The following is a 22,956-nucleotide window of genomic DNA, read 5'->3' as shown; positions in this document are numbered from 1 at the left end:
TTATTTTTCAAAGGCCAGGAATAAATACACTTTCTTGGCTCTGGTTTACGTCATAGCAAGAGGAGATGCAAATGTACACCTTACATGGCCTATGCAAGAGAGAAATCAGATACACAATGGTTGCAAGAGGAAATGCAAATGTATACCTTACTTGGCCTACACAACTGAAAAGTCAGATACACAATCAGTGGTTGTAAAAAGTAACAGAATTTCCTGTGATCACAAAGCTTGTTTACATCCAGACATTCTTCTTCCTGGCTGCAGGTATCTCTGGTTTGATCTTGTTTTAGAACTGAGATGTGAAAAGGTTTTCTGGTTTTGCTCATCAGAATATCTTTTAACCGGATTCTCCTTTGTCTACCCCTGACTCAACTTATCTCAACTTCCCCCGGCCGAAAATCTTCTTTAACATACATTACCATGTACAGTCACACTTGAAGCCCTCCAATCAGACCCCGAAAGGCCAACATTTCTAAATACTTTCTCTTGCCATCTGAGCCCTTAAAACCTGCCCCAGACAACAAATCAGGGAGAGATTCGAGCCCACCTCCTCTCCTTGCTAGTTAGTTTTGCAATAAAGCTTTTCTTGTCTCAAAAGCTGGTGCCGGCTGGGCACAGTGGCTCATGCCTGTAATCTCGGCACTTTGGGAGGCTGAGACAGGTGGATCACAAGGTCAGGAGTTTGAGAACAGCCTGGCCAATATGGTGAAACCCTGTCTCTGCTAAAAATACAAAAATTAGCCAGGTGTGGTGGTGCACACCTGTAGTCCCAGTTACTTGGGAGGCTGAGGCAGAAGAATCGTTTGAACATGGGAGGTGGACCATGCCACTGGACTCCAGCCTGGGATACAGAGCGAGACTCTTGTCTAAAAAAAAAAAAAGAAAGCTGGTGCCATGATTATTGGCTTCTGTGTGCATCAGGCAGCAAGACCATTTGCTCAGTAACAACATCCTGATTCCCTGATTCTCTTGAGTGAAAACTGTAAGTCTGAGTGAGTCTAGCTCGGTCCCAGGCCTGCCTTAGGAGTGCAATGGTTGCCAGCTTCAGCCTCCTTGAAGACTGTGTTCTCAACAACTGGCATGCTGGGTGTTGTGATCTGAAGAACGATGAGGTTCATAAGCCTGGAAAGGAGAGTTTTATTTCTCATAAAAGATTGCAGCCTGCAGAGTGGCCATTTGTGCAGGCTGGGAAGGGTAGCCTCTGGCCAGAAGCCATAAACAGGCGCTTCAAGGGTTGGAAGAGTAAGACAGAAGTTTATGTTGAACAGGATGGCCAAATATACATATTCAATAAGCTACAGGAGGAGTCATTAATATTGATGAGAAGAGAAATATGCACACGTGCAACTGAGCTTCCTGCCCCTTCATGGGTCAGATGTACAAAACATGGTGGTGTCAGCATGATGTGAGGGTGGAGTTTTCAGCCCTCTAACAACAAAACTTTCACCGCACATCCTCCACAGACTGGCCAGAACCACACCTTTGTTGGTGGTCTCTTATCAGGAAAGAATGCTGGTCAGTTGTTGGTTGATATCAATGTTAAAGTCTTTCAAAGGGGCTTGTTTCTGTTTGACCCTTCGGGGGAAAAAGCCTAAGGGTGGTTATCGGCTATGAATGGGAGGCAGTTATCGAGGTGTGCCCAACCTCCCATACCACCATGGCCAGGAGTTCAGCTTCCCAGGTTTCTCTGGGGTCCCCTGGCCAAGAAGGGGTCTGTTCAGTTGGCTGGGGGGCTTAAATTTTTATTTTTATTTCTCAGTATCTTTTCTTCCCAGCCATGCCGGCTTGGAACTGACTGTGCTGAAGCGTCTCAGCAAGGTCAAGCTGGAAATATCCAGACTCGGAATCAAACAGTTTATACCCTTCGGCCAGTATATTAGTCTGTTTTCATGCTGCTGATAAAGACATATCTGAGACTGGGCAATTTACAAAAGAAAAAGGATTATTGGACTGACAGTTCTGCACGGCTGGGGAGGCTCACAATCATGGCAGAAGGTGAGAGGCGTGGAGGAACAAGTCAGGTCTTACATGAACGGCAGCAGGCAAACTCAGAGCTTGTGCAGGGAAACTCCCCTTTTTAAAACCATGAGATATCTTGAGACCCACTATCACAAGAACAGGGAAGGAGGGACCCGCCCACATAATTCAGTCACCTCCCACGATGTTGTAATTGTGGGAGTTACAACTCAAGATGAGATGTGGGTAGAGACACAGCCAAAGCGTAGCAGCCAGGTATCTTCACTCCTTGGTATTGACCCCGGGGAACCCAGCACAGAAAAGGGTGGGGATTTGTATACAAGTGTAGTTTATAAAACTTTAGCACGGTAAACAAGATAAGGATCTATCAAAAAGGTTATGGCTAAATACATTGTGGTACAGGATTTCCATGGACCACAGGCAGTAGCTGCAAATCATGCTTCTGAACTATCCTTAATAGGAAAATGCTCAAAATTGAATGTGCTATTATGGTTACAAAATATTCATAAAGTAAAAAATATTTTGTAGAACATATCATAGAAAAATGACTGGATGGAACGACAGAACTATTACTATTTGCTTAGCCAGGTGTGGTGGCCTCTGTGGTCCCAGTTACTGGGGAGGCTGAGGTGGGAGGTTGACTTGAGCTCTGGGCTCCAGGCGGCGGGAGCTGATGCTGCTACTGCATACCAGCCTGGGCAACTGAGTGGGTGTGTAACAGAAATCAGTATTTAGGCCGGGCGCGGTGGCTCAAGCCTGTAATCCCAGCACTTTGGGAGGCCGAGGCGGGTGGATCACGAGGTCGAGAGATCGAGACCATCCTGGTCAACATGGTGAAACCCCGTCTCTACTAAAGATACAAAAAATCAGCTGGGCATGGTGGCTCGTGCCTGTAATCCCAGCTACTCAGGAGGCTGAGGCAGGAGAATTGCCTGAGCCCAGGAGGCGGAGGTTGCGGTGAGCCGAGATCGCGCCATTGCACTCCAGCCTGGGTAACAAGAGCGAAACTCTGTCTCAAAAAAAAAAAAAAAAAAAAAAAAAAAAAAGAAATCAGTATTTGCTCTCTCTAGGTGGAGGAAGTCTGAGTAGCATAAAGGTTTTTCTTTTTTAGCATCTCTGACATCAACATTTGTCACATTACATTATATTTCTTACATTAAATTGTATTCAAATCACAATACGGGCCTGGCGCGGTGGCTCACGCCTGTCATCCCAGCACTTTGGGAGGCCAAGGCGGGTGGATCACCTGAGGTCAAGAGTTTGAGACCAGTCAGGCCAACATGGTGAGACCCCATCTCTACTAAAAATACAAGAATCAGCCGGGCGTGGTGGCAGGCGCCTGTAATCCCAGCTACTCTGGAGGCTGGGGCAGGGGAACTGCTTGAACCCGGGCGGAGATCGCGCCATTGCACTCCAGCCTAGTCCACAGGGTGAGACTCCGTCTCAAAACAAAATCATCATAAGAAGAAAATTAAATTATCAAAGAAAACCGCAATGGCAACGCACAGAAAGAGCCCCGCGAGCCCTCTGGGTTGGAACGGCCGCGAGGACACCAGGAGCCGCCATGATGAAGGGGCCGCGGCACCCACAGCGGCCCCTGATTGGCTGCCGGGGAGGACGCGCGGCGGACGCCCGCGCCGAGGGGGCGGGGACTCTGCGTCACTTCCGGGGCCGGGCCCGCTGCCGTCACCGCCCACGCGGGAAGCGGGACGTCGCCATGGCAACCAGCGGGGCCCGCGCGAGGCCCACCCGCCGCCACCGCCGCCGCCGCCCCGCCCGCACAGAGCCCGCGCGGTGACCCGCCCTCCGCCGCGACCCCGGCCCCGCCCCGCCCCGGCCCGGCCCGGCCCGGTCCCTGCACCTGCCGGAGGCCGCCCGCCGCCATCGCCCGCGCAGTCGCCCGGCCGTGCTGACCGGGAAGCAGTTCTCGGCGGGCCGCGCGGTGACTCATCGGCCCGGCCGCGTCCCCCGCGCGGGCCATCTTGGTCGCGGCCGGCGGCGGACGGAGCCGCGGAGGAACCGCGAGACCCCAGGTACGCGCGCCCCCTCCCCGCTGCCCGGCCCGGGCCGACCCCGCCGCCGGGCAGCGGCGCCCTTTGTTCTCCCCCGGCGGGCGCGGGGCGGGCGCCACCCACGCGCGGGCCCTCCACGCCGCCTCTCGCCGTCCTGCCCGCGAGTCGCTATCGAAGCCTTAAAAACGTCTTTTCTTCCTCCCCCAGGGCCGTCCGGCTCCCTCGCCCGCGAGGCCCCCGTCCAGGAGCCGCGTGGGGCCGGGGCCGAGGTGCCCAGGGCCTGCCCCCGCCGGGCACCGCGCGCCCCTCTCTCGGGCCCTCGGCTTGCGCGTGGGGAGCTCACAGCCCACCTCCCGTCGTGCGCCCCACGCTGCCGCCGTTTCCACGGGGACCCACCCGCGGGCCTCACCCGGGGCCGACCTCCGGCCGGCATGGTGCAGCCGCAGACATCCAAGGCTGAAAGCCCGGCGTCGGCGGCGCCCCCGAGCCCCCCGATGGATGACGTCATCGACACCCTGACCTCCCTGCGCCTCACCAACTCGGCGCTGCGGCGGGAGGCCTCCACCCTGCGGGCGGAGAAGGCCAGCCTCACCAGCATGCTGGAGAGCGTCATGGCGGAGCTGACCTTGCTGCGCACCAGGGCGCGGATCCCGGGGGCGCTGCAGATCACCCCGCCCATCTCTGCCATTACTTCCAACGGGACCCGACCCATGACCACACCTCCGACCTCTCTGCCCGAGCCGTTTTCCGGGGACCCAGGCCAGCTGGCGGGGTTCCTGATGCAGATGGACAGATTCATGATCTTCCAGGCCTCCCGCTTCCCCGGCGAGGCCGAGCGCGTGGCCTTCCTGGTGTCTCGACTGACTGGGGAGGCGGAGAAGTGGGCCATCCCCCACATGCAGCCCGACAGCCCCTTGCGCAACAACTACCAGGGCTTCCTGGCGGAGCTCCGGAGAACGTACAAGTCTCCGCTGCGACACGCGCGGCGCGCCCAGATCAGGAAGGCTTCGGCGTCCAACAGGGCGGTGCGAGAGAGGCAGGTGCTCTGCCGCCAGCTGGCCGCCGCGGGCACGGGGCCTTGCCCGGTGCATCCCGCTTCCAACGGGACTAGTCCAGCGCCAGCCCTGCCCGCCCGGGCGCGGAATCTTTAAGAATCCCGCCACCCCCTGGCAGCGTCTGCAGCCGCCCGGGTAGTGCGCGCTCTTTGCCGCGCGACAGCGTCGCTCCTGTGTGAAGACCTCCCTTCCCGCCTCCCCAGACCGGCTCCCCGAGGAGACCTTCCTTCCATCCCTCCGGCGCCCGGCGGCCCACTCCACGTGCTGGCTTTGTTGCTAACGCGCACTGCATGCTCCCCTTTGCTGGCATCCCGGGCTGTTTCAGTGACTGCCGCTCTGCTGCTGGGACGCAGGGACTGGGCTGCACACTGACGGACCACGCGGGCTGACGCCTCCCAGCCCGACTTGGTTCATGGAGGCTCCTGCTCTGCCCTCTGTAAGCCCCCTTGGCGGCTCCGCACCTGGTTGCCTGGTTCCCTTTGACGACCTCCGGACAGAAAGGAGCCAGTGTGGCCAGGCTGGGGGCTCGATGGGTGTGTCCGGAGAGGCGGTCTGGCCAGGGTAGTGGCTCGATGGGTGTGTCCGGAGAGGGGGTCTGGCCAGGCTGGTGGCCCGATGGGTGTGCCTGGAGAGGGGGTCTGGCGTCCTGCCCAAGATGCCCACTGGCCCTGCTAGGGCCCAGTGCAGCGGACAGGGCCTCATCCGCGCTGTCAGTGCAGGAGTGGTCACTGCTGGGGGTGTGGTTCCAGCACTTCCGGGGGCTGGGTTCCGCTCTGCACGTGAATGTTCAGTCTAGGAGGCCCCTTTGCTCTCACTGGGGAGGAACAGTGTTGCAGCTGAAGGTGAATCCCTCAGAAGATGCGGCTCCAGTAATGCTTGACTTCAGCCGCTCGCTTGTGTTCTGATCAGGCTGGGGATTTGGGGAATCTGTAACTTGTCTGCTAAATAAGGTCCTGGTGGACGTTTCAGCCACTGGGGAAGTCCTTCAGGCTGCGGGTTCCTGCACACCCATGCCTGAGGGCCATAGCAGGCTGAGGGTGGATACCAGTGACTCCTTTTGCCACCCAGGATCTCCATGGGCAGTGCCACAGCTGCTGATGCTCATTCAGTCACTCCTGCCCCTGCCCCATGTCACTGATAGTGAGCCTGGCCCAGCTTGAGGCCTCTTCCCATCTCCATTCAGGTGCCAGGTAAGCCGTCACTGCAGCCCCTGCGGCCCCTCACACTCCATCTGTGGGTTTCCAGGGGCACTCCCTGTAGCATGTCCGCCCCATGCCTGGGCAATCGGCTGTCTTGGTTTTGCCCGAGAGAAAACACATTCCCTTGGGAACCATTTGTAAGCACTTGAGGCCGGGGCTGTCTGCCTCTGGCAACCCAGCCAGGGTCTTGGTGGCATTGGTAAAAGCAAAGAGCTGTGAACTGCAGTGGCCCTGGGTGGTGACAGTGCCGCACTGGCATGTCCTGCTTCTGAGGGACCCCATGCCTCCGCACAGGGAGAGGCCCAAGAAACCCTTTTCTGGCTGAGTTTGGCCATGCCCTTTGGACTCTGCCGCCCCGCCATATTTCAGTGCCAAATGAACCACGGTGACGTGACCTCCTGGACCGCAGGGTTCCTACCTGGCTTCATCTGCCCCTGTCTGAAGGGTTCTGGCTTGGTTGCAGAAGGGCAAACTCCGTACCCACCCACAGCCATGCATATGTCTCGGGACCCCAGAGGTTGGGTCCTGGGACCTGGCCGCTCCTGAAGGGTTTTGATGGCGCTGGGAAAAGTGACTGCGATTCTGGAGAACCACCAAGAATGCTCGGGGGTCGCTGGGTCCACAGACTCCTGCCGCCCACTCATCAGCCACTCCGTTAGCCCAGCTGCCCTGCTGAACAACTGCCCGAACACAGGCTTCCGGTTCCCCTGGACTCCAGCCGAGGCTATCCAGGTGGGACCATGGTGCTCATTAAGCATGAACGGAGGGAGGACGCGCAGCGGGGCCACCATTCTGTGAATGGGAGGGGACAGGTCGCATTCTCTTTGTGTTCCTTTCTGTCCTGTCGCTGCAGCTGTGTTGATAAGACTAGTACCTGCCAGGGAGACGTGCTCCCCAGTGAAGGGGGACAGTGGCACCTGGGAAAACCTTGCACCGGGAAGGTTTTCACGTGGCCTGGCCCAGCCGGAGTAGGAGACCCAGCGTGGAAACGGGGCAGGAACTCCGCCATGTCGCCAGCCCTGGCTCCACTCAAGTAGCTTGACGAAAGCCCTGCCGTGTTTGTGCCAGGCTGCCTGGGAGAGGCTGGCCACACCGCCGGCCACACCTGCAGCCGGGTCCTTTGCCTGCAGGCGCCCTGTCCAAGCAGCTGCTCCAGCTTTGTTTGGCGCTGTGGTTTGTGTTTTCTCTCTCGGTGCTCACGTGTGTGGGCTCGGGACGTGTGCTGGTGGCTCTTAGGACCTTCTTGAAAGCTCCCTGCACTTTGGAACATGGAGCACATGAGAGAGGGTCAGGAGCTTGCCCTCCACCTCGGACTTGGACGAAGCCCACGTTGGAAGGGTGAGGACCCCGTGGTGGCTCTAGTGGAAGACACCTTAGTCCCCAGCTAAGGAGGATGTGGTGCAGACCTCAGTGTCGGGGGATCAGGCAGGAGAAGGTGAGAGAATGGAGATGCTTTGTACGTATTTGGGGCTTATAATGTCTCTAAAGTTTAGAAAACAGGTATTGACTTATAAAAGGGACAGGCAGTGAACAGTGCAGGTGAAGGAAATTCTGTTTCCCTGGGTTCCCACGTTTTTTGGACTGTCCTGTGACTGCTGTCTGCTCCACACGACGCCCCTCTGCTAAGTGAGCTTCCCTGCACACCCGGAAATCACTAGAGACGGGAGTTAGTGAAGGGGCGACTCCCTGGCCCAGGATAGTGTGGCCTTGGGACTCACTCAATGCCTAAAGCATTTTGGTGACTTCTAGGAAACAGCGAAGGCCTGTTTGATTGGCCCCAGGTTAGTGTGTGATGAGCAGTGAGGAGGAGCGGCCGGACCAGCCCGAGGCAGACAGAGCCGCCTTCGGTGGGCACCACCCGAGCGGTTCGGTTCCGGCTTGCCGGGGCACGGAGGGACGTGGGTTGAGCTGGGCACCTGCCGAGGTTCACTTAGGAACAAGCCCTGGGATTGGACAAAACCCAGGCTGCGGGCACCGCTGGGGGCAGAGCTCTGGGTGGAAGAGGGGAGAGAGCCCGGCGGAGGCGCCTCCGTCCGCAGCCACACACAGCCCTAAGGCTCAGCTCACGTCGCGTGGAGAGCGCTGGCCGGGCTTAGGGAGGTAGGCACCGGGCGTGGCTCCCGGGACGGGGAGGCAGGAGAGCCTGCTGGGCCAGCCGAAGAAGCTCCCACAGTGGGAAGAAGACTGGGGTGCAGGGCCTTCCCTGCGGAACTGACAGCTCCCGCCGGCCTCTCCGGGGACCTGAGGTTGGCTGGGGTGGCAGCGGGCACAGCACAGCTGTGGTAGAGATGGGAGGAAACCCAGCTCCTCGCTCTGCCCGCCTCAGGCCTTGCCATACACAAGCGCCACACCTCCCAGGGCTTCTCGTTATCCGTGTCAACCACATGGCAGGTCCATTTTTGCAAGTAGAGGAAAGAAGGAAGGAAGATGTCACATTTTGGTGTCTCAGGCTTCTTCCCCCAACTCTAGTTTCTTTGCAGTTTGTTTTGACACAGTTACGCTGCTGTCCTCTGTCACGATACAGTTCTGTGCCACTGTTTTCACAGCTATCGTGGGCATCTCCCTGTGTTATTACTAACGTGACTGTGGAGTGGCCGTGTACCCTTCCATCGGCTGGATGGGCTGTGCTGCCCGTGCAGACACTAACGCTGTCACTAACATTTCAGTTACAAGTTGATGAAAACCTTTGTGCGCAAGGCTGTCTCCCAATGTCAAGTTATTTTCTTAGGATAGACTCCCAGAGGTGGATTCTTGAATTCAAGAATATGAAAACCTTTGAGGATTTTACTGCATATTGACAAAATGGTTTCCGGAAACATTTGTGTCCACTTACTGCCACCAGCAAGGATAAACATGTCCATCTTGCCGGTACTGGGAATTGTATCACCTGGCTAAATATTTGCTAATTTGATAATGAAAAAGTAGCATTGTGTTTTAGTTGGCGTTTCATCGATTTCCAGCACGGTCGAGCATCTCTCATGTGAAGCGATTCTATTTCCTCTTCTGTGGATTGTCAGTGTTCTTTGCTCTATCCTCTGGGGTCTGATACATTTGTATGAGCCCGGTATGTATTAAAGATATTAACCTGGTGTGTGCCATATTTGCTGCAGCTCTTTCCGAGTGTTCACTTTGCGTGCGCGTGTGTGTGTGTGTGCGTTATCTTACTGAAATTCTGACATATGTAGCTAGTCTCCACAGCACTGTGTCAGCTAGACAAGAACATGAGGCAGGCAGGTAATGTCTGTCTGTTTTCTTCATGGCTGTAGCATTAGCACCGGCCACAGTGTCTGGCCATGTGGTAGGTACTCAGTGAAGGTTTGTTGAATTAGTTGCACCAATGGATCTGCAGCGCGTTGGGATCCACAGACGGACCCAGCAGCACGCACTCCAGAGCTCACAGGCCACGGGCAGTGAGCTGTCCACACTCAGAGCTCACGGGCCACGGGCAGTGAGCTGTCCACACTCAGAGCTCACGGGCCACGGGCAGTGAGCTGTCCACACACACAGCTCACGGGCCACGGGCAGTGAGCTGTCCACGCTCAGAGCTCATGGGCCACGGGCAGTGAGCTGTCCACGCTCAGAGCTCACGGGCCACGGGCAGTGAGCTGTCCACGCTCAGAGCTCACGGGCCACGGGCAGTGAGCTGTCCACGCTCAGAGTTCACGGGCCACGGGCAGTGAGCTGTCCACGCTCAGAGTTCACGGGCCACAGGCAGTGAGCTGTCCACGCTTCAGAGCTCACGGGCCATGGGCAGCTGTCACACATTCTGTCTCAGGGTCCTTGCACTGTGAGAAGAACTCATTGAGGACCTCAAAGAGCTTTTGCTTAGGTAGGTTTATCCATCAGTATTTACCGTCTTACACATTTAAACAAAGTTATAAAATAATTATTTTGAAAATAAAAACAATGTTTTAAGTAAAAACTATTTTCTAAAACAAAACATGATTTGGTGAGGAGGCAGTGGAGAAGACAGTCTGGCAGATGTCTGCCAGTCTGGCTGAAGAGAAGACAGTGGGAGCGTCCTTCCTGCTGCGCTCCGCCCTCTGCGAGGGCGCACGCCTCGGCGCCTCTGGAGAGCCCACTTACACCCGGAGATGACGTGGGCGGCGCACACGACATTCCGGGATTATTATGAAAGCAGTTTTACCTCGTGGACCCCGAGAGGGTCTTGCCTCACCGTGAGGATGGCCGCTCTAAAGACCAGGGTCCGCGGTCCTGGCATCGGCGGCCGCTCCGTTGCTCCGCACGCAGGCCTTTCTCCCCTCCGGATTCACAAACGGTTATTTCTGGGATTAATTTGGCATGCGATGTGAGATGAGGCTCCAGGTAGACTTTCTTTCAAAGATTTCAACAGACACCCTGAGTCCACCTACTACAAATTCTTTCTCTTGGTTCCGTGTGCTCTTCCCTGCACACTCGGGGAAATCTTACCTGTCGTACGACCAGCTTTGTCCACTGTCTCTTCAGTCGATGCGTTTACCTTGCTCAGTACTTTCCTATTTTAGCTGACTTGGGTTTTATAATTGCTTTTTTTTTTTTTTGAGACGGAATCTCTGCCACCCAGGCTGGAGCACAGTGGCGCGATCTCAGCTCACTGCAACCTCCACATCTTGGGTTGAAGCGATCCTCCTGCCTCAGCCCCCCGAGTAGCTGGGATTACAGGCACCTGCCACCATGCCCAGCTAATTTTGTTTTGTATTTTTAGTAGAGAAGGGATTTCACCATGTTGGCCAGGCTGGTCTTGAACTCCTGACCTCAGGTGATCCCCCTGCCTTGGGCTCCCAAAGTGCTGAGCTTACAGGTGTGAGCCACCATGCTCGGCCAGGTTTTATAATTTCTATTCATATTTAGTCGGGCTCTCCTGCTTCAGATTTTCTTAGCTGTTCTTGCCAGATGAGCTTCAAAACATGCTACAGTTTCCCCCAAACCCTGGCACCAGGTGCAGCGGCTGGAGCAGCAGAAGCGCTTTGGTGAGCTGTGTGTGGGGCACAGCGTCGTGGGCTCTGTGGAGGAACGCGGCGGTCGCGGGCTGGGTGGCCTCTCCCTTGCCCTGAGCTTTCTCCCATCTGCTGCTCTGTGACTGGTGGCTGGTTTGGGAATGGGAGTGAAAATCGGGGTCCCCTCTGGTAGCCCGTTGCCTAGTCCGTGTCTCCCTCCGTGGGAAGGCCTGGAGTGTGCATAGTGTCCTGTCCGTCTCCACGTGGCTGATCTGAGAGGTTTACCAGGACCTGGCCTTGCAGGGACTCTGCCTGACAGGGAAGGTCGAGGGCTCAGCCCCGTCCCCATGCCTGTCTGGCTTCCTTGAGGCGAGAGAACAGACTGTGGCTTGGAGCTGGCCCTCCACCCTCTGGCTCTGTGATGCCTGCTGGCACTCTGAGCTCCCATGGGCCCATCCTGGTGGGATTCCAACCTGTGGCCATAGAGAGTTTCTGGGGAGCCTCCCCTGCTCTCTCCATGGAATCCCCACCCTGGTGTCTGGGTGGCCCCCTTGCTGTCCTCCTCTCTCCTGCGCCCACTCCGGTGCCCGGACCCCGGGGTCCTCAGCGACTCTCAGATCGGCCTGTCTGTCCCCGCTGCCCCTGCCCGCTGCAGGCCTGGGCGGCCGGCCTTGCTAACTGCCTCTTTCTCCTGCTCTTACCGTTCTGCTAAGAAGGATCCGGTGTTACTCCCCTTAGGACCCTCCCTGAGCAACCAGGCTGGGCGAGGGGCCCTGTGGCTCTGCTCCTGCCCTGGCACCCCCAGGCTCACAGCTAGTATGTGACGGCCTTATGCCCTTTCTGAGCCTGTCTGTCTCCCCCACCAGACTGTGCTCCTAGAGGGCAGGGCTGCCGGGAGTCACCTGCGTCCCTAGCACCTCGCCCAGAGCCTCGTGGAGAAGCCACCAGGTGTCTGTTTAGCGGTTGAGCAGAAGGACCACACATCAGACCACAGCTGGAGTCTCGGGTCCATGTCAGGCCGACCCGTCCCCTCTCAGCCGGCCGCCAAGCTGAGCCGGAGCCCAGCCAGCCACAGCCCGTGTGGTCCTGTTCGCTTTTGTTTTTACAGAATGGGACGATATTCTGCATGTTTAATATGTGATGAGAACTCGCCAAGGTCATGACAGGGCCTTGAAAAATAGGATTTATAAGTACGTGATATCCCATCTCTGGACTGGCCATGCTTGACCCAAATGACCCGTTTCCTTCGGAAATGTGCTGACAGTTTTTGTCACAGTGAACGATGCTGTGACGAGCATCCCAGTCGCTGGACGGCTCCTCGGGCGTAGTTTTCTGTCACCGATGGGATCCCATGGCGAGTCTCGCAGGCTTCCTTCACAGTTACGGAGAGATGCTGCCGATACATAGGAAAGGTTAATGTTGTGTTTGGTTTGGCTGCCTCACTGGACATGCAGTCGTTTGAGGGATTTTTCAGTGAATTCCACAGACTGACGGGTTTCCACCAGAGTCAGCAGAGTTCCCAATGCACTGCGATCGTCTGTCCCTGGCACACATGCCTTGGGCCATCTGGGTTTCCTTCCCAGACTGAAAGTCCTGACCCCTGCTTCCTGGCAGTGCCGGCGGGCAGCGAGAGCTGTCAGCTGGGGTCCCTTCTGAACCTTGTCCTCGAGAGCGAAGGTACCACCTCGCCCAAGGCCGTGCGAGCCTCCTTTCTGTGGCAGTGTTCACTTCGGGGCTGGGGGGCGCAGGATCCCCGTGCAGGGCCAGCCGGGACCACAACACGCAGAGAGACAAACAGCCCCGAATCCGGGAAGGAGAGACACCCTGCAGGAGATGGCTCCAGAAACAAAGCAGAAAGGACAGAGCTCTCTGTGGGACTCACGAGGCTGCAGACATCCCGGTGCCAGTCCCTGGCCTTGCGTCCCACAGCTGTCGGTCCTAAGAGCATTTTCCGTAGCCTTCCTGCAGGCAGACCTCCAGGGAAAGTTACTGGTGACTGTCCCTCCCTCCCTCCCTCCCTCCCTCCTTCCTACCCTCCCTCCCTCCCTCCCTCCCTCTCTCCTTCCCTCCCCCCTCCCTCCCTCCCCCCTCCCTCCCTCCCCCCTTCCTCCCTCCCTCCCTCCCTCCCTCCCTCTCTTTCTTTCTCCCTCCCTCCCTCTGTCCCTCCCTCCCTCCCTCCCCCCCTCCCTCCCCCCCTTTCTTCCTCCCTTCATCCCTTACCCCTCTTCTCCTCTTCCCCCTTCCCCTCCTTTCTCCTTCCTCCCCTCCCCTCTCCTTTTCAAAAATTGTTTGTAGAGATGGGGTCTCACTATGTTGCCCAGGCTGGTCTCCAATTCCTGGGCTCAAGCAGTCCACCCGCCTCAGGCTCCTAAGGTGCTGGGGTTGCAGGTGTGAGCTGCGCGCCTGGCCGTTTTCTTATTTAGACGCTCACCTGTACCTCCTCTTAGGTCACTTGTGGAACTTCCCAGCACTGCTATTGCCGGGACGGACGGATGACACCCTTGTCCTGCTCCCAACATTGACGGGAAGCAGAACGGCCGGCTCCGTGGGTGTTCACCGCGTGGTCGGCTGTGCTACTTGCTGATGAATCTGTCTCCGTTCATCCTCAGAACAGCCCCACTTGACAGATGAGCGCATCGGCTTGGAGCAGCGAAGACAATGTTCTGGCTCAGACTTGAGTTTATACAGAAACCTCCCTATTCAATTCCATAGACTTGAAGTGAGAACATCATTAACACCACACAGACACACACACGCACAGACACACACACACAGACACACAGACACACACACAGACACACAGACACACACACGCACAGACACGAACAGACACACACACAGACACACAGACACAGACACACACACAGACACACACACACAGACATGCACACGCACAGACACACACAGACACACAGACACACACATGCACAGACACACGAACAGACACAGACACACACACGCACAGACACACACACAGACACACATACACATGCACAGACACACAGACACATAGACACAAACACAGACACACAGACACAGAGACACACAGACACACACACACAGACACACAGACACGAACAGACACACACACAGACACACAGACACACACACGCACAGACACACAGACACACACACAGACCCACAGACACACACACACAGACATGCACACGCACAGACACACACACACACAGACACACGCACAGACACACGAACAGACACACACACGCACAGACACACACACAGACACACACACACATGCACAGACACACAGACACATAGACACAAACACAGACACACAGACACACACACAGACACACAGACACACAGACACACAGACACAGACACACAGACACACACACGCACAGACACACAGACACACACACAGACACAGACACAGACACACAGACACACACGCAGACACACAGACACACAGACACACAGACACCCATGAGAGATGTATGAATAGGAGCATTTGAAAATAATCAAAGGACATTTCTATGGACCAGAAGTGAAAACATCTCTCCAAACTAAAATGCAAGCAATAACTGGGAACCACGCGCTGTCTGCCCATGGGTGGGGGCTGGAAATCTTGCCGGGGTTTGTGGCCAGTCTGCAGGTCAGAAGTTCAAGACCAGCCTGGCCAACGTGGTAAAACCCTGTCTCTACTACTGTGGGTCGCCCATGGCCAGGGACAGAAGCAAGTCATGGATGAGAGTCCAGGGTCCATCCTGCACGGCGTGGGTGGTGTGCACAGCGTCTTGAAGACAGGCCTCCTTCACCCTGTGTGCCCTGGAAGACCAGGGTGGACACAGCCAGGGGACCACAACACATTGAGAGACACACGACCCCCAGTCCAGGAAGGAGAGACCCCCTGCAGGAAACAGCTCCAGAAACAAACAAATCGCATAGCACAAAACAGCGTTGCAACAGTCCCCAGACCACACGGAGGAAGATTGTTCCCAGGTAAACACAGCAGCCTGAAGAGGACTCGAGAGTAGGTCTGTTTAAAATCCTTAAAGGAGGCTCAGGCCTGGAATCCCAGCACTGTGGGAGGCCGAGGTGGGCCGATCACTTGAGGTCAGGAGTTCAAGACCAGCCGGGCCAACATGGCGAAATCCGGTCTCTACTAAGAATACAAAACTTAGGCAGGTGGGGTGGTGCGTGCCCGAAACCCCAGCTACTCGGGAGGCTGAAGCAGGAGAATTGCTTGAACCCGGGAGGCGGAGGTTGCGGTGAGCCATTGTGAATTACGTGTAACTAGTTTATTGAGGAACCTCAACTTGTTGGGAATATCAATAGACACAATTTTATATTCCCATTGCACCAGCCTCGGTGACAGAGTGAGACTCCGTCATAAAATACAACAAAAATAAATAACTAAATACAATCATAAAAAGGGAAGGAGGAAGCCGTCTCCATGACATGAGAAGCAGATATGGGGAAGGAACAGACGCCGTCAGCTCCTGACCTTCCCCCTCCTCCGTGTCCCTCATGTGTCCCACTCATGAGGATTGGGCTTCCAGAAGTTTCCATTCTAGAAACCTGCCCTGTGCCTGCACCCCTCCTCCACCCTCCCTGCCACCAACTTCTGGCGCCCTGGGACTGACCCCATGCAGCACACATTTCCAGCCACAGCCAGGGGCACCTCTCAGCTGTTCATCCGTTCTTCCTCGTTTGATATCTTCTGATGGGCTGAATTGTTCAGCAGTTATTGGTTTAATCGGATTATAATGGTTATACGTATCTATGTATTACATACTTTTTAAAACTTAGACTATGCAGATAATAAAAATAATCTGTACTCCCCCCACCCGGAAAATATTTAAATGTCCGCCTATTCCTTTCTAGTCTTTTTACATTTGCAAATACACACATACACACACGTACACACATACACTCTTACAAACTGGGATCATTCCAGAGAGATTTTAGAATTAAACATAATTACATTAGAATGTTTATTAGCGTTTAATCAATTCTATAAACTTCTCTGAAAAACATTAGGCAGAATGCTCAGCCATTTACTCTGGGAACGAGGGTCATCTCCCCACTCATCTAAATCCTATTTCATACAAAGTTTGCAGTTTTATCCACATTGGCGTCATTTTTTTCAAAGATTGTTGATATGCATGTCTGTTTCCTATTGCAAATGTAGCATCGTTTTTTTTTTTTTTTTTTTTAAACCACATGGGTTACTCATCATTTACATTAGAGATATCGATTAAAGCTCTCCCCGTCCCCTCCTCTCTTTTCTCTTTGACAGAGTCTCGCTCTGTTGCCCAGGCTGGAGTGCAGTGGCGCGATCTCAACCCACTGGAACCTCCGCCTCCAGGTTCAAGCAATTCTCATTTCTCAGCCTCCCGAGTAGCTGGGACTTCAGGCGTGCGCCACCACACACAGCTAATGTTTGTATTTTTAGAAGATAAGGAGTTTCTCCATGTTGGCCAGGCTGGTCTCAAACTCCTGACCTCACGTGATACACCACCTCAGCCTCCCAAAGTGCTGGGATGACAGGCATGAGCCACCCCGCCTGGCCTAAGGTACTGTTTTCAATGTCACCTGCAGTGCACTGAATATTTGTGTCCCTTCAATATTCGTGTGTTGAAATTGTAGCCTCCAATGGTGTGGCCTTAGGAGGTGGGCCTTTGGGAGGTGGTGAGGTCACGAAGGTAGCACCCTCGTGAGTAGATACAGCAAGAGGACAATTACTCCTCCGCCTGCAACCTGGAAGCGCACTTCACCGGCCACCGACCCTCCCAGCCTCCAGAACGATGTGAAGTGAATGTCTGTGGCTCAAGCCACCCAGTCTGGGGTACCTTGTTATAGCAGCCCACACGAAGAGACCATCACAGCCTGAAATCTCAAAGACAAATTTTTTTTTTTGTGGGGGAACAGAGGCTCCCTCTGTCACCGAGGCTGGAGTGCAGTGGTGCGATCTCGGCTCCCGGCAACCTCCGCCTCCCGGGTTCAAGCGATTCTCCCGCCTCAGCCTCCCAAGTAGCTGGGATTGCAGGCGCCTGCTACCACGCCCGGCTAATTTTTGTATGTTTAGTAGAGACTGGATTTTGCCATGTTGGCCAGGCTGGTCTCCAGCTCCTGGCCTCAGGTGATCCACCTGCCTCGGCCTCCCAAAGTGCTGGGATTACACGCATGAGCCACCATGCCTGGCCTGAAATCTCAGTATTTTTATAAGTTGTAGAGTTGATTCTTTTCCGTATCTCTTGTACATAATAGTATCTTTGTGACTGTGATATTTTGCCATTTTTATTTTCTTCTCTCTCAGTGTTGGTAAGGAGGCCCCTGCCTGCTGGTTACCACTCCGTGTCCCTCGGGCTCTGCTGCGCGCCAGCGGGAGGGAACACATGCACCTTTCTCTGCGGAACCGTGGCTGCCTTCTCCCCTCCTCACCCCATTCTTTGTCTGCCCCAGCCTGTGAGGGGACTTCCTCGTTCCTGGGCAGCCTTGCGGGTGCTGGGGAGCTGGCTCACTCTCGTAGTGGGCTTCCCTGTCCCGTCCTGAGCCCCATCACCAGCCTCGCTCTGTGGTCTTTGCCCTGGTGCACCAGGCAGGGCCACCTCACCACCTCTTCCAGTGGTCCTTCCGTGTGTTCCAGAACTTCTGGATTCCAGATGTTCCTGTGTTCACAGAAACCTGGTGGTTACACACCAAGCACCACACACACACACACACACACACACACAGCAGAAACAAACCACACACCAGGAGAAACTGCCAACTCTCTCTGATCGGGTCATAGCATTTTCAAAGACAGCAGAACCCACGTGACTTGCCCGTGGCTCTCCAACAGCCGTCTTTGTCACAGGCCACCTGCTAAAGCCTCCTGCCACCTTTCAAGAAAAGGGACGTATTTTCTAGTTACACACACAGAGCAAGATATGGAGCTGGGCTTTTTCTGTTGGCCCCAAACTATAACGAGGGCCTGAAGCTGAGAATGGGGTGCAGTCAACAGCCTGTATTCTGAACCCGGAGAGCTGCCCACAGGCCGTCAGCCACGGCACCTGAAGGGAGTTCCCAGACCCGCCATTCTCCCAGAACCCGAATGTTGCTGGTTCTTTATCAATTCTGTTTGCTCTTCATCTTGGGCAAAGAGCTCAATGCCATCTTCCTGCCCCCTCAATGCCAAGGTGTGCTCAATGCTTAGACTCTAGCCAGTGGAATGTAGGTGGGGATCCTGTCCCTCCCGCCGGCTGGATTTGAGCTGACGGTCATGGGGACCTTGAAAACAGGCAGCGAAGGCGGCAGGTTCCCGCGATGCGGAGGCCGGGGCCCCGAGTGACTGGCTGGAGGAGGGTGTCCAGCTGCTCAGGAGCTCGCGCTGTCAGAAACACCTGCTCTGGCCAGGTGTGGCGGCTCACGCCTGTAATCCCAGCACTCAGTAAGGCCGATGTGGGCGGATCACTTGAGGCCAGGAGTTTAAGACCAGCCTGGCTAACATGGAGAAACCCTGTCTCTACTAAAAATACAAAAATTAGCCAGGCGTGGTGGTGCATTCCTGTAATTCCAGCTACTCATGAGGCTGAGGCAGGAGAATTGCTTGAACCTGGGAGGCGGAGGTTGCAGTGAGCTGAGATGGTGCCATTGCACTCCAGCCTGGGTGACACAGAGAGACTGTGCCAAAAAAAAAAAAAAAAAAAAAAATCCAGAAGCCAAAGTCTCTCTAAAAACACCAGGCGTGAGTCCTCACGTGCGGAAGACCGGGCTGCGGGAGTGGTCTGCGCGGGACCACGGAGCCTCGGTGGTAAGTGCGATTTCCTCCTTCGTGGGAGAAAGCCCGGGGAAGAGCGGGCTTTGAGAACGTCATGTAGGTTGAGGGCACCTCTGAGACAGGAACAAGCACATTCTGGTCATGTCTGCTTGGCCAGTGGACTCACCACCTGTCTTCATCCCATGAACCAGAGGTTAAGGGACTCAGAAGGAGAAGGGGTTTCCCAGTTGAGGGGAGCCAGCGTCAACCCCTTTAGTCCCCATTCCCAGAGTGTATGGACGCTGGATCCCCCCCTCCAGTGCCTGCTGCCCCCGGGAAGGGGGATGACACAAGGGACCAGTGTTGAGAAATACTGAGTGTATGATCAAATCATAATTTGCTAAGAAGAATGACCGCAAGGCAAACCTAGCCACCCCCCACACCCCACACCCCACACCCCAAGTGGAAAACAGCTGGGGGCGTTCTAAAGTAGCAAGCCGGTGCATGTACGTCACACACCGTGAAAACGATTCTTTCCGCAGGGCTATGTGACCTGCCCCGTGGCTCCCTCGTGGAGAATGCTTTCTGGTTTGCCGGTGATCAGTGGTAAGCGGGCGTCAGCTGCCCGCCTAGTTCATCTTGGTTCTGTGAGAAGACACAGAACACCTGTTGGTTAATAATGATCACCTGTTCAGTGAGACTCATGAGCTGGGTCAGAATCAGCTCGAGGCCCTCAGCCCGGAATGTGTCAGCCCCTGAGGCCGTCAGCTGGGAAGGCTGTTGGCCCCGACAGCCCCACTTTGCTGCTCTATCTGGGTGTCTGCTTCTCAGCGCCTTCAGCGCCGCCTGGGTGCGGGGCTCCATGGTGTGGCTGGTCTCGGTAGACCACGCTGCTGTGGATCCCGTGGTGGGAAGCACACAAGAACACAGCATCAGAGTACTGTGGTGTGATGCCACCAGCCAGGGCCAGCCAGGAGGGGGGCACGTGGCATCAGGTACCAGAGCCACCTGGGAGGGCCCCGGCGGGAGCCCACGTCTTCTCGTGTTCAGCAGTGGATGGGAAAGCGGGAGAGTCCGTCGCTCCATCAGGGCCCTCCCCCTGCACCCTCTCTGAGCCATCCCAGCACGTGAACGAACACAGCCTGGCGAGGCAAACAGTTTCATTGGGTCCAGAGGGGACCTTCCCTGCTTCTCCAAGCCACCAGAGCCACAGCAAACTCTGGCCATAAGCCTTGAAGTGTGTTTGAGCTGAATGTTCTTTAGAAATAAACAGGGCTGGGCTGGGCACAGTGGCTCACACCTGTAATCCCACCCCTTTGGGAGGCTGAGGCGGGTGGATCACCTGAGGTCAGGAGTTCTAGATCAGCCTGGCCAACATGGTGAAACCCTGTCTCTACTGAAAATAAAAAATTAGCTGGGTGTGGTGGCGGGTGCCTGTAGTCCCAGCTATTCATGAGGCTGAGGCAGGAGAATCACTTGAACCTGGGAGGTGGAGGTTGCAGTGAGCAGAGATCACACCACTGCACTCCAGCCTGGGCAACAAGAGCAAAACTTCTTCTCAAAAAAAAAAAAAGAAAAAGAAACAGGGCTTAGTTTTAAACACCAAGAGGCTGTTGTAAAGATGAAACTGAGAAGAAAATCTTGGAATCTGGCCAAGATGTCATTAAGGGACCTCCCACCTAAGAGAAAAGAGGGCGTCAACAGAGCCCGTGTGGATTGGAGCTGGGAAGAAATAAAATTGTGTCTATTTATATTCCCAACGAGTTGTGATTCCTCAATAAACTAGTTACACATAATTCACTTAAATTATGAAAAACAAAAACAAAGCTATTAAATTACTAAATCGGAAGAGAAAACCCTGGTGCCGTCAGAGCTAAGGGAGCTTTTAGGGCCGGGAAGCTACCCTTAGCCTGCCAGCTGCCTGGAGCCGTCTAGAAGAAACTTTGTATGTGAATGAGAAAAACAATTCAAATAATGCACATTTACTGTGCACCTGCTGTACGCAAGGAACTGGTCTAGAAGCTGAAGGTATAATAGTAGGCAAGACTTTGCCTTCAAGGACCACTGTTCTCCCAAGGCAAGGAAGCCACCCGCATGGCACGTCAGGGAAGAAGGCTGGAGAGGTCAGGTGTGAAGCCTGGAAGGTACAGTGGTCAGGGGTGCTTTGGAGGGGCTGACATCTGAACAGAGGCCCAAAGCTGGTAACCAGGGTTCAGCCTCAAACTTTCATCATGGTCCTAAAGGGGAAAAGTTTCCTGTGACAATCGCCTTCCAGCAATGAGGACCTGCCCATTCCAATGGAAAACCCTTATCAAGAACCTCTTAAGAAACTTATCTCGGGCTGGACATCCCAGCACTTTGGGAAGCTGAGGTAGGCAGACTGCCTGAGCTCAGGGAGTTTGAGACTAGCCTGGGCAACGTGGTGAAACCCCGTCTCTACTAAAAGTACAACAAATTAGCCGGGTGTGGTGATGTGTGCCTATAATCCCAGCTACTTGGGAGGCTGAGGCAGGACAAGCCCTGGAACCCAGAAGGTGGAGTTTGCAGTGAGCTGAGATCGTGCCACTGCGCTCTAGCCTGGGTGGCAGAGTGGGACTCTGTCTCGAAAGAAAGAAAGAAATGGTTCTTGTGCGGGAAGCGTGTAGATGATAAGAACAGCTCTTGTCTCAGTTTATTTCTCCATTTACTGGATACATTTGTGGAAGGCGCATCAGGTCTTTGTGGGGAGAAACAGAAACCACAGAAGCAATTAAGAGAGCTCAAATAATGGGGTGTATGTCAGTTACATACCGGGATCCTGAATATCTCAAGGACCCGAAAGTTTGTAATATCAGATATCAGCAATTAATTCTATCATGTTACCACCAATAAACTGATTTTACAGACTCCTGGCCTTAGGCAATCCTCAGCCTCCTGAAGTGCTGGGATTACAGGCTTGAGCCATCATGCCCGGCCTCAGCTTTCATCTCTCCTCTCCCCTCCCCTCCCCCCTCCCCTCCTCCTCCCCTCCCCCTCCCCTTCCCCTCTCCCCCTCTCCCCTCCCCCGCTTTCTTCTTTCTTTCCATAGAGTTTCACTCGTGTCACCCAGGCTGGAGTGCAGTGGCGCGATCTGGACACACTCCAACCTCCGCCTCCTGGGTTCAAGTGATTCTCTTGCCTCAGCTTCCTGAGGATCTGGGATTAAAGGAGCCCACCATTATGTTCGGCTAATTTTGCTGTTATTAGTAGAGATGGGGTTTCACCTTGGCCAGGCTGGTCTCTAACACCTGACCTCAGGTGATCCACCCGCCTCTGCCTCCCAAAGTGCTGGAATTACAGGCGTCAGCCACCGTGCCTGGCCCTTAAGTTTCTTAAGATAAAAACTCTCTTTTGCCGGGCGCGGTGGCTCAAGCCTGTAATCCCAGCACTTTGGGAGGCCGAGGCGGGTGGATCACGAGGTCAAGAGATCGAGACCATCCTGGTCAACATGGTGAAACCCCGTCTCTACTAAAAATACAAAAAACTAGCTGGGCGTGGTGGCGCGTGCCTGTGATCCCAGCTACTCAGGAGGCTGAGGCAGGAGAACTGCCTGAACCCAGGAGGCGGAGGTTGCGGTGAGCCGAGATCTCGCCATTGCACTCCAGCCTGGGTAACAAGAGCGAAACTCCGTCTCAAAAAAAAAAAAAAAAAAAAAAAAAAAAAAACTCTCTTTTGTTTTTATTCCCCGGAAGCCACCTATGGGTGTCTGTGGGCCTTGGGAAGATCTCCTGCCCTGCCCCCAGTGGCCTGCGGCTCTAGTTTTACATGAGAAGGGTCTGGGAGAAGGTTTTCTTTTTCATGCTTGTGCGTCAAAGAAGTGTCAGCTTTTGATGCTGTCCTGCCCTGTCTCCAAGATTTCCAGTGAGTGCTCAGAGAAGAGCTTGTGGGGGACTCAGGTGACCTCCGCTATTCCAGAGGGTCGCAGTAGCCCATATTCAGCCCATACACATTTGTTAAAATTGCAGCCGTTTGCTCCCTGCCTGTGTTTCCCGCAGCTCTGCTTTTCTCGCGCACTGCTAACAGGACAGCGATCCACGTGCCCTGTGTTGTCTC

At 54.9% G+C, this 22,956-nt stretch overlaps 1 protein-coding gene and 1 pseudogene across 1 annotated transcript; both read left to right on the top strand.

Moving 5' to 3' along the window:
- Positions 1-3,698: 3,698 nt before the first annotated feature.
- Positions 3,699-9,343, top strand: RTL6 (retrotransposon Gag like 6). The gene is made up of 2 exons (XM_039463276.2): positions 3,699-4,010; positions 4,197-9,343. Exon 2 carries the CDS (start codon positions 4,421-4,423, stop codon positions 5,138-5,140), a length of 720 nt encoding a protein of 239 aa, XP_039319210.2. The 5' UTR covers positions 3,699-4,010; positions 4,197-4,420; the 3' UTR covers positions 5,141-9,343.
- On the top strand, positions 6,984-9,343 carry LOC141582658 (uncharacterized; annotated as a pseudogene).
- Positions 9,344-22,956: the final 13,613 nt, after the last annotated feature.

The sequence above is a fragment of the Saimiri boliviensis genome, chromosome 21 (genome assembly GCF_048565385.1).
Source record: "Saimiri boliviensis isolate mSaiBol1 chromosome 21, mSaiBol1.pri, whole genome shotgun sequence".
Classification (NCBI taxonomy): domain Eukaryota; kingdom Metazoa; phylum Chordata; class Mammalia; order Primates; family Cebidae; genus Saimiri; species Saimiri boliviensis.
Note: the sequence above shows the minus strand (reverse complement) of the source record. Positions and strands in the feature narration are given on the sequence as shown.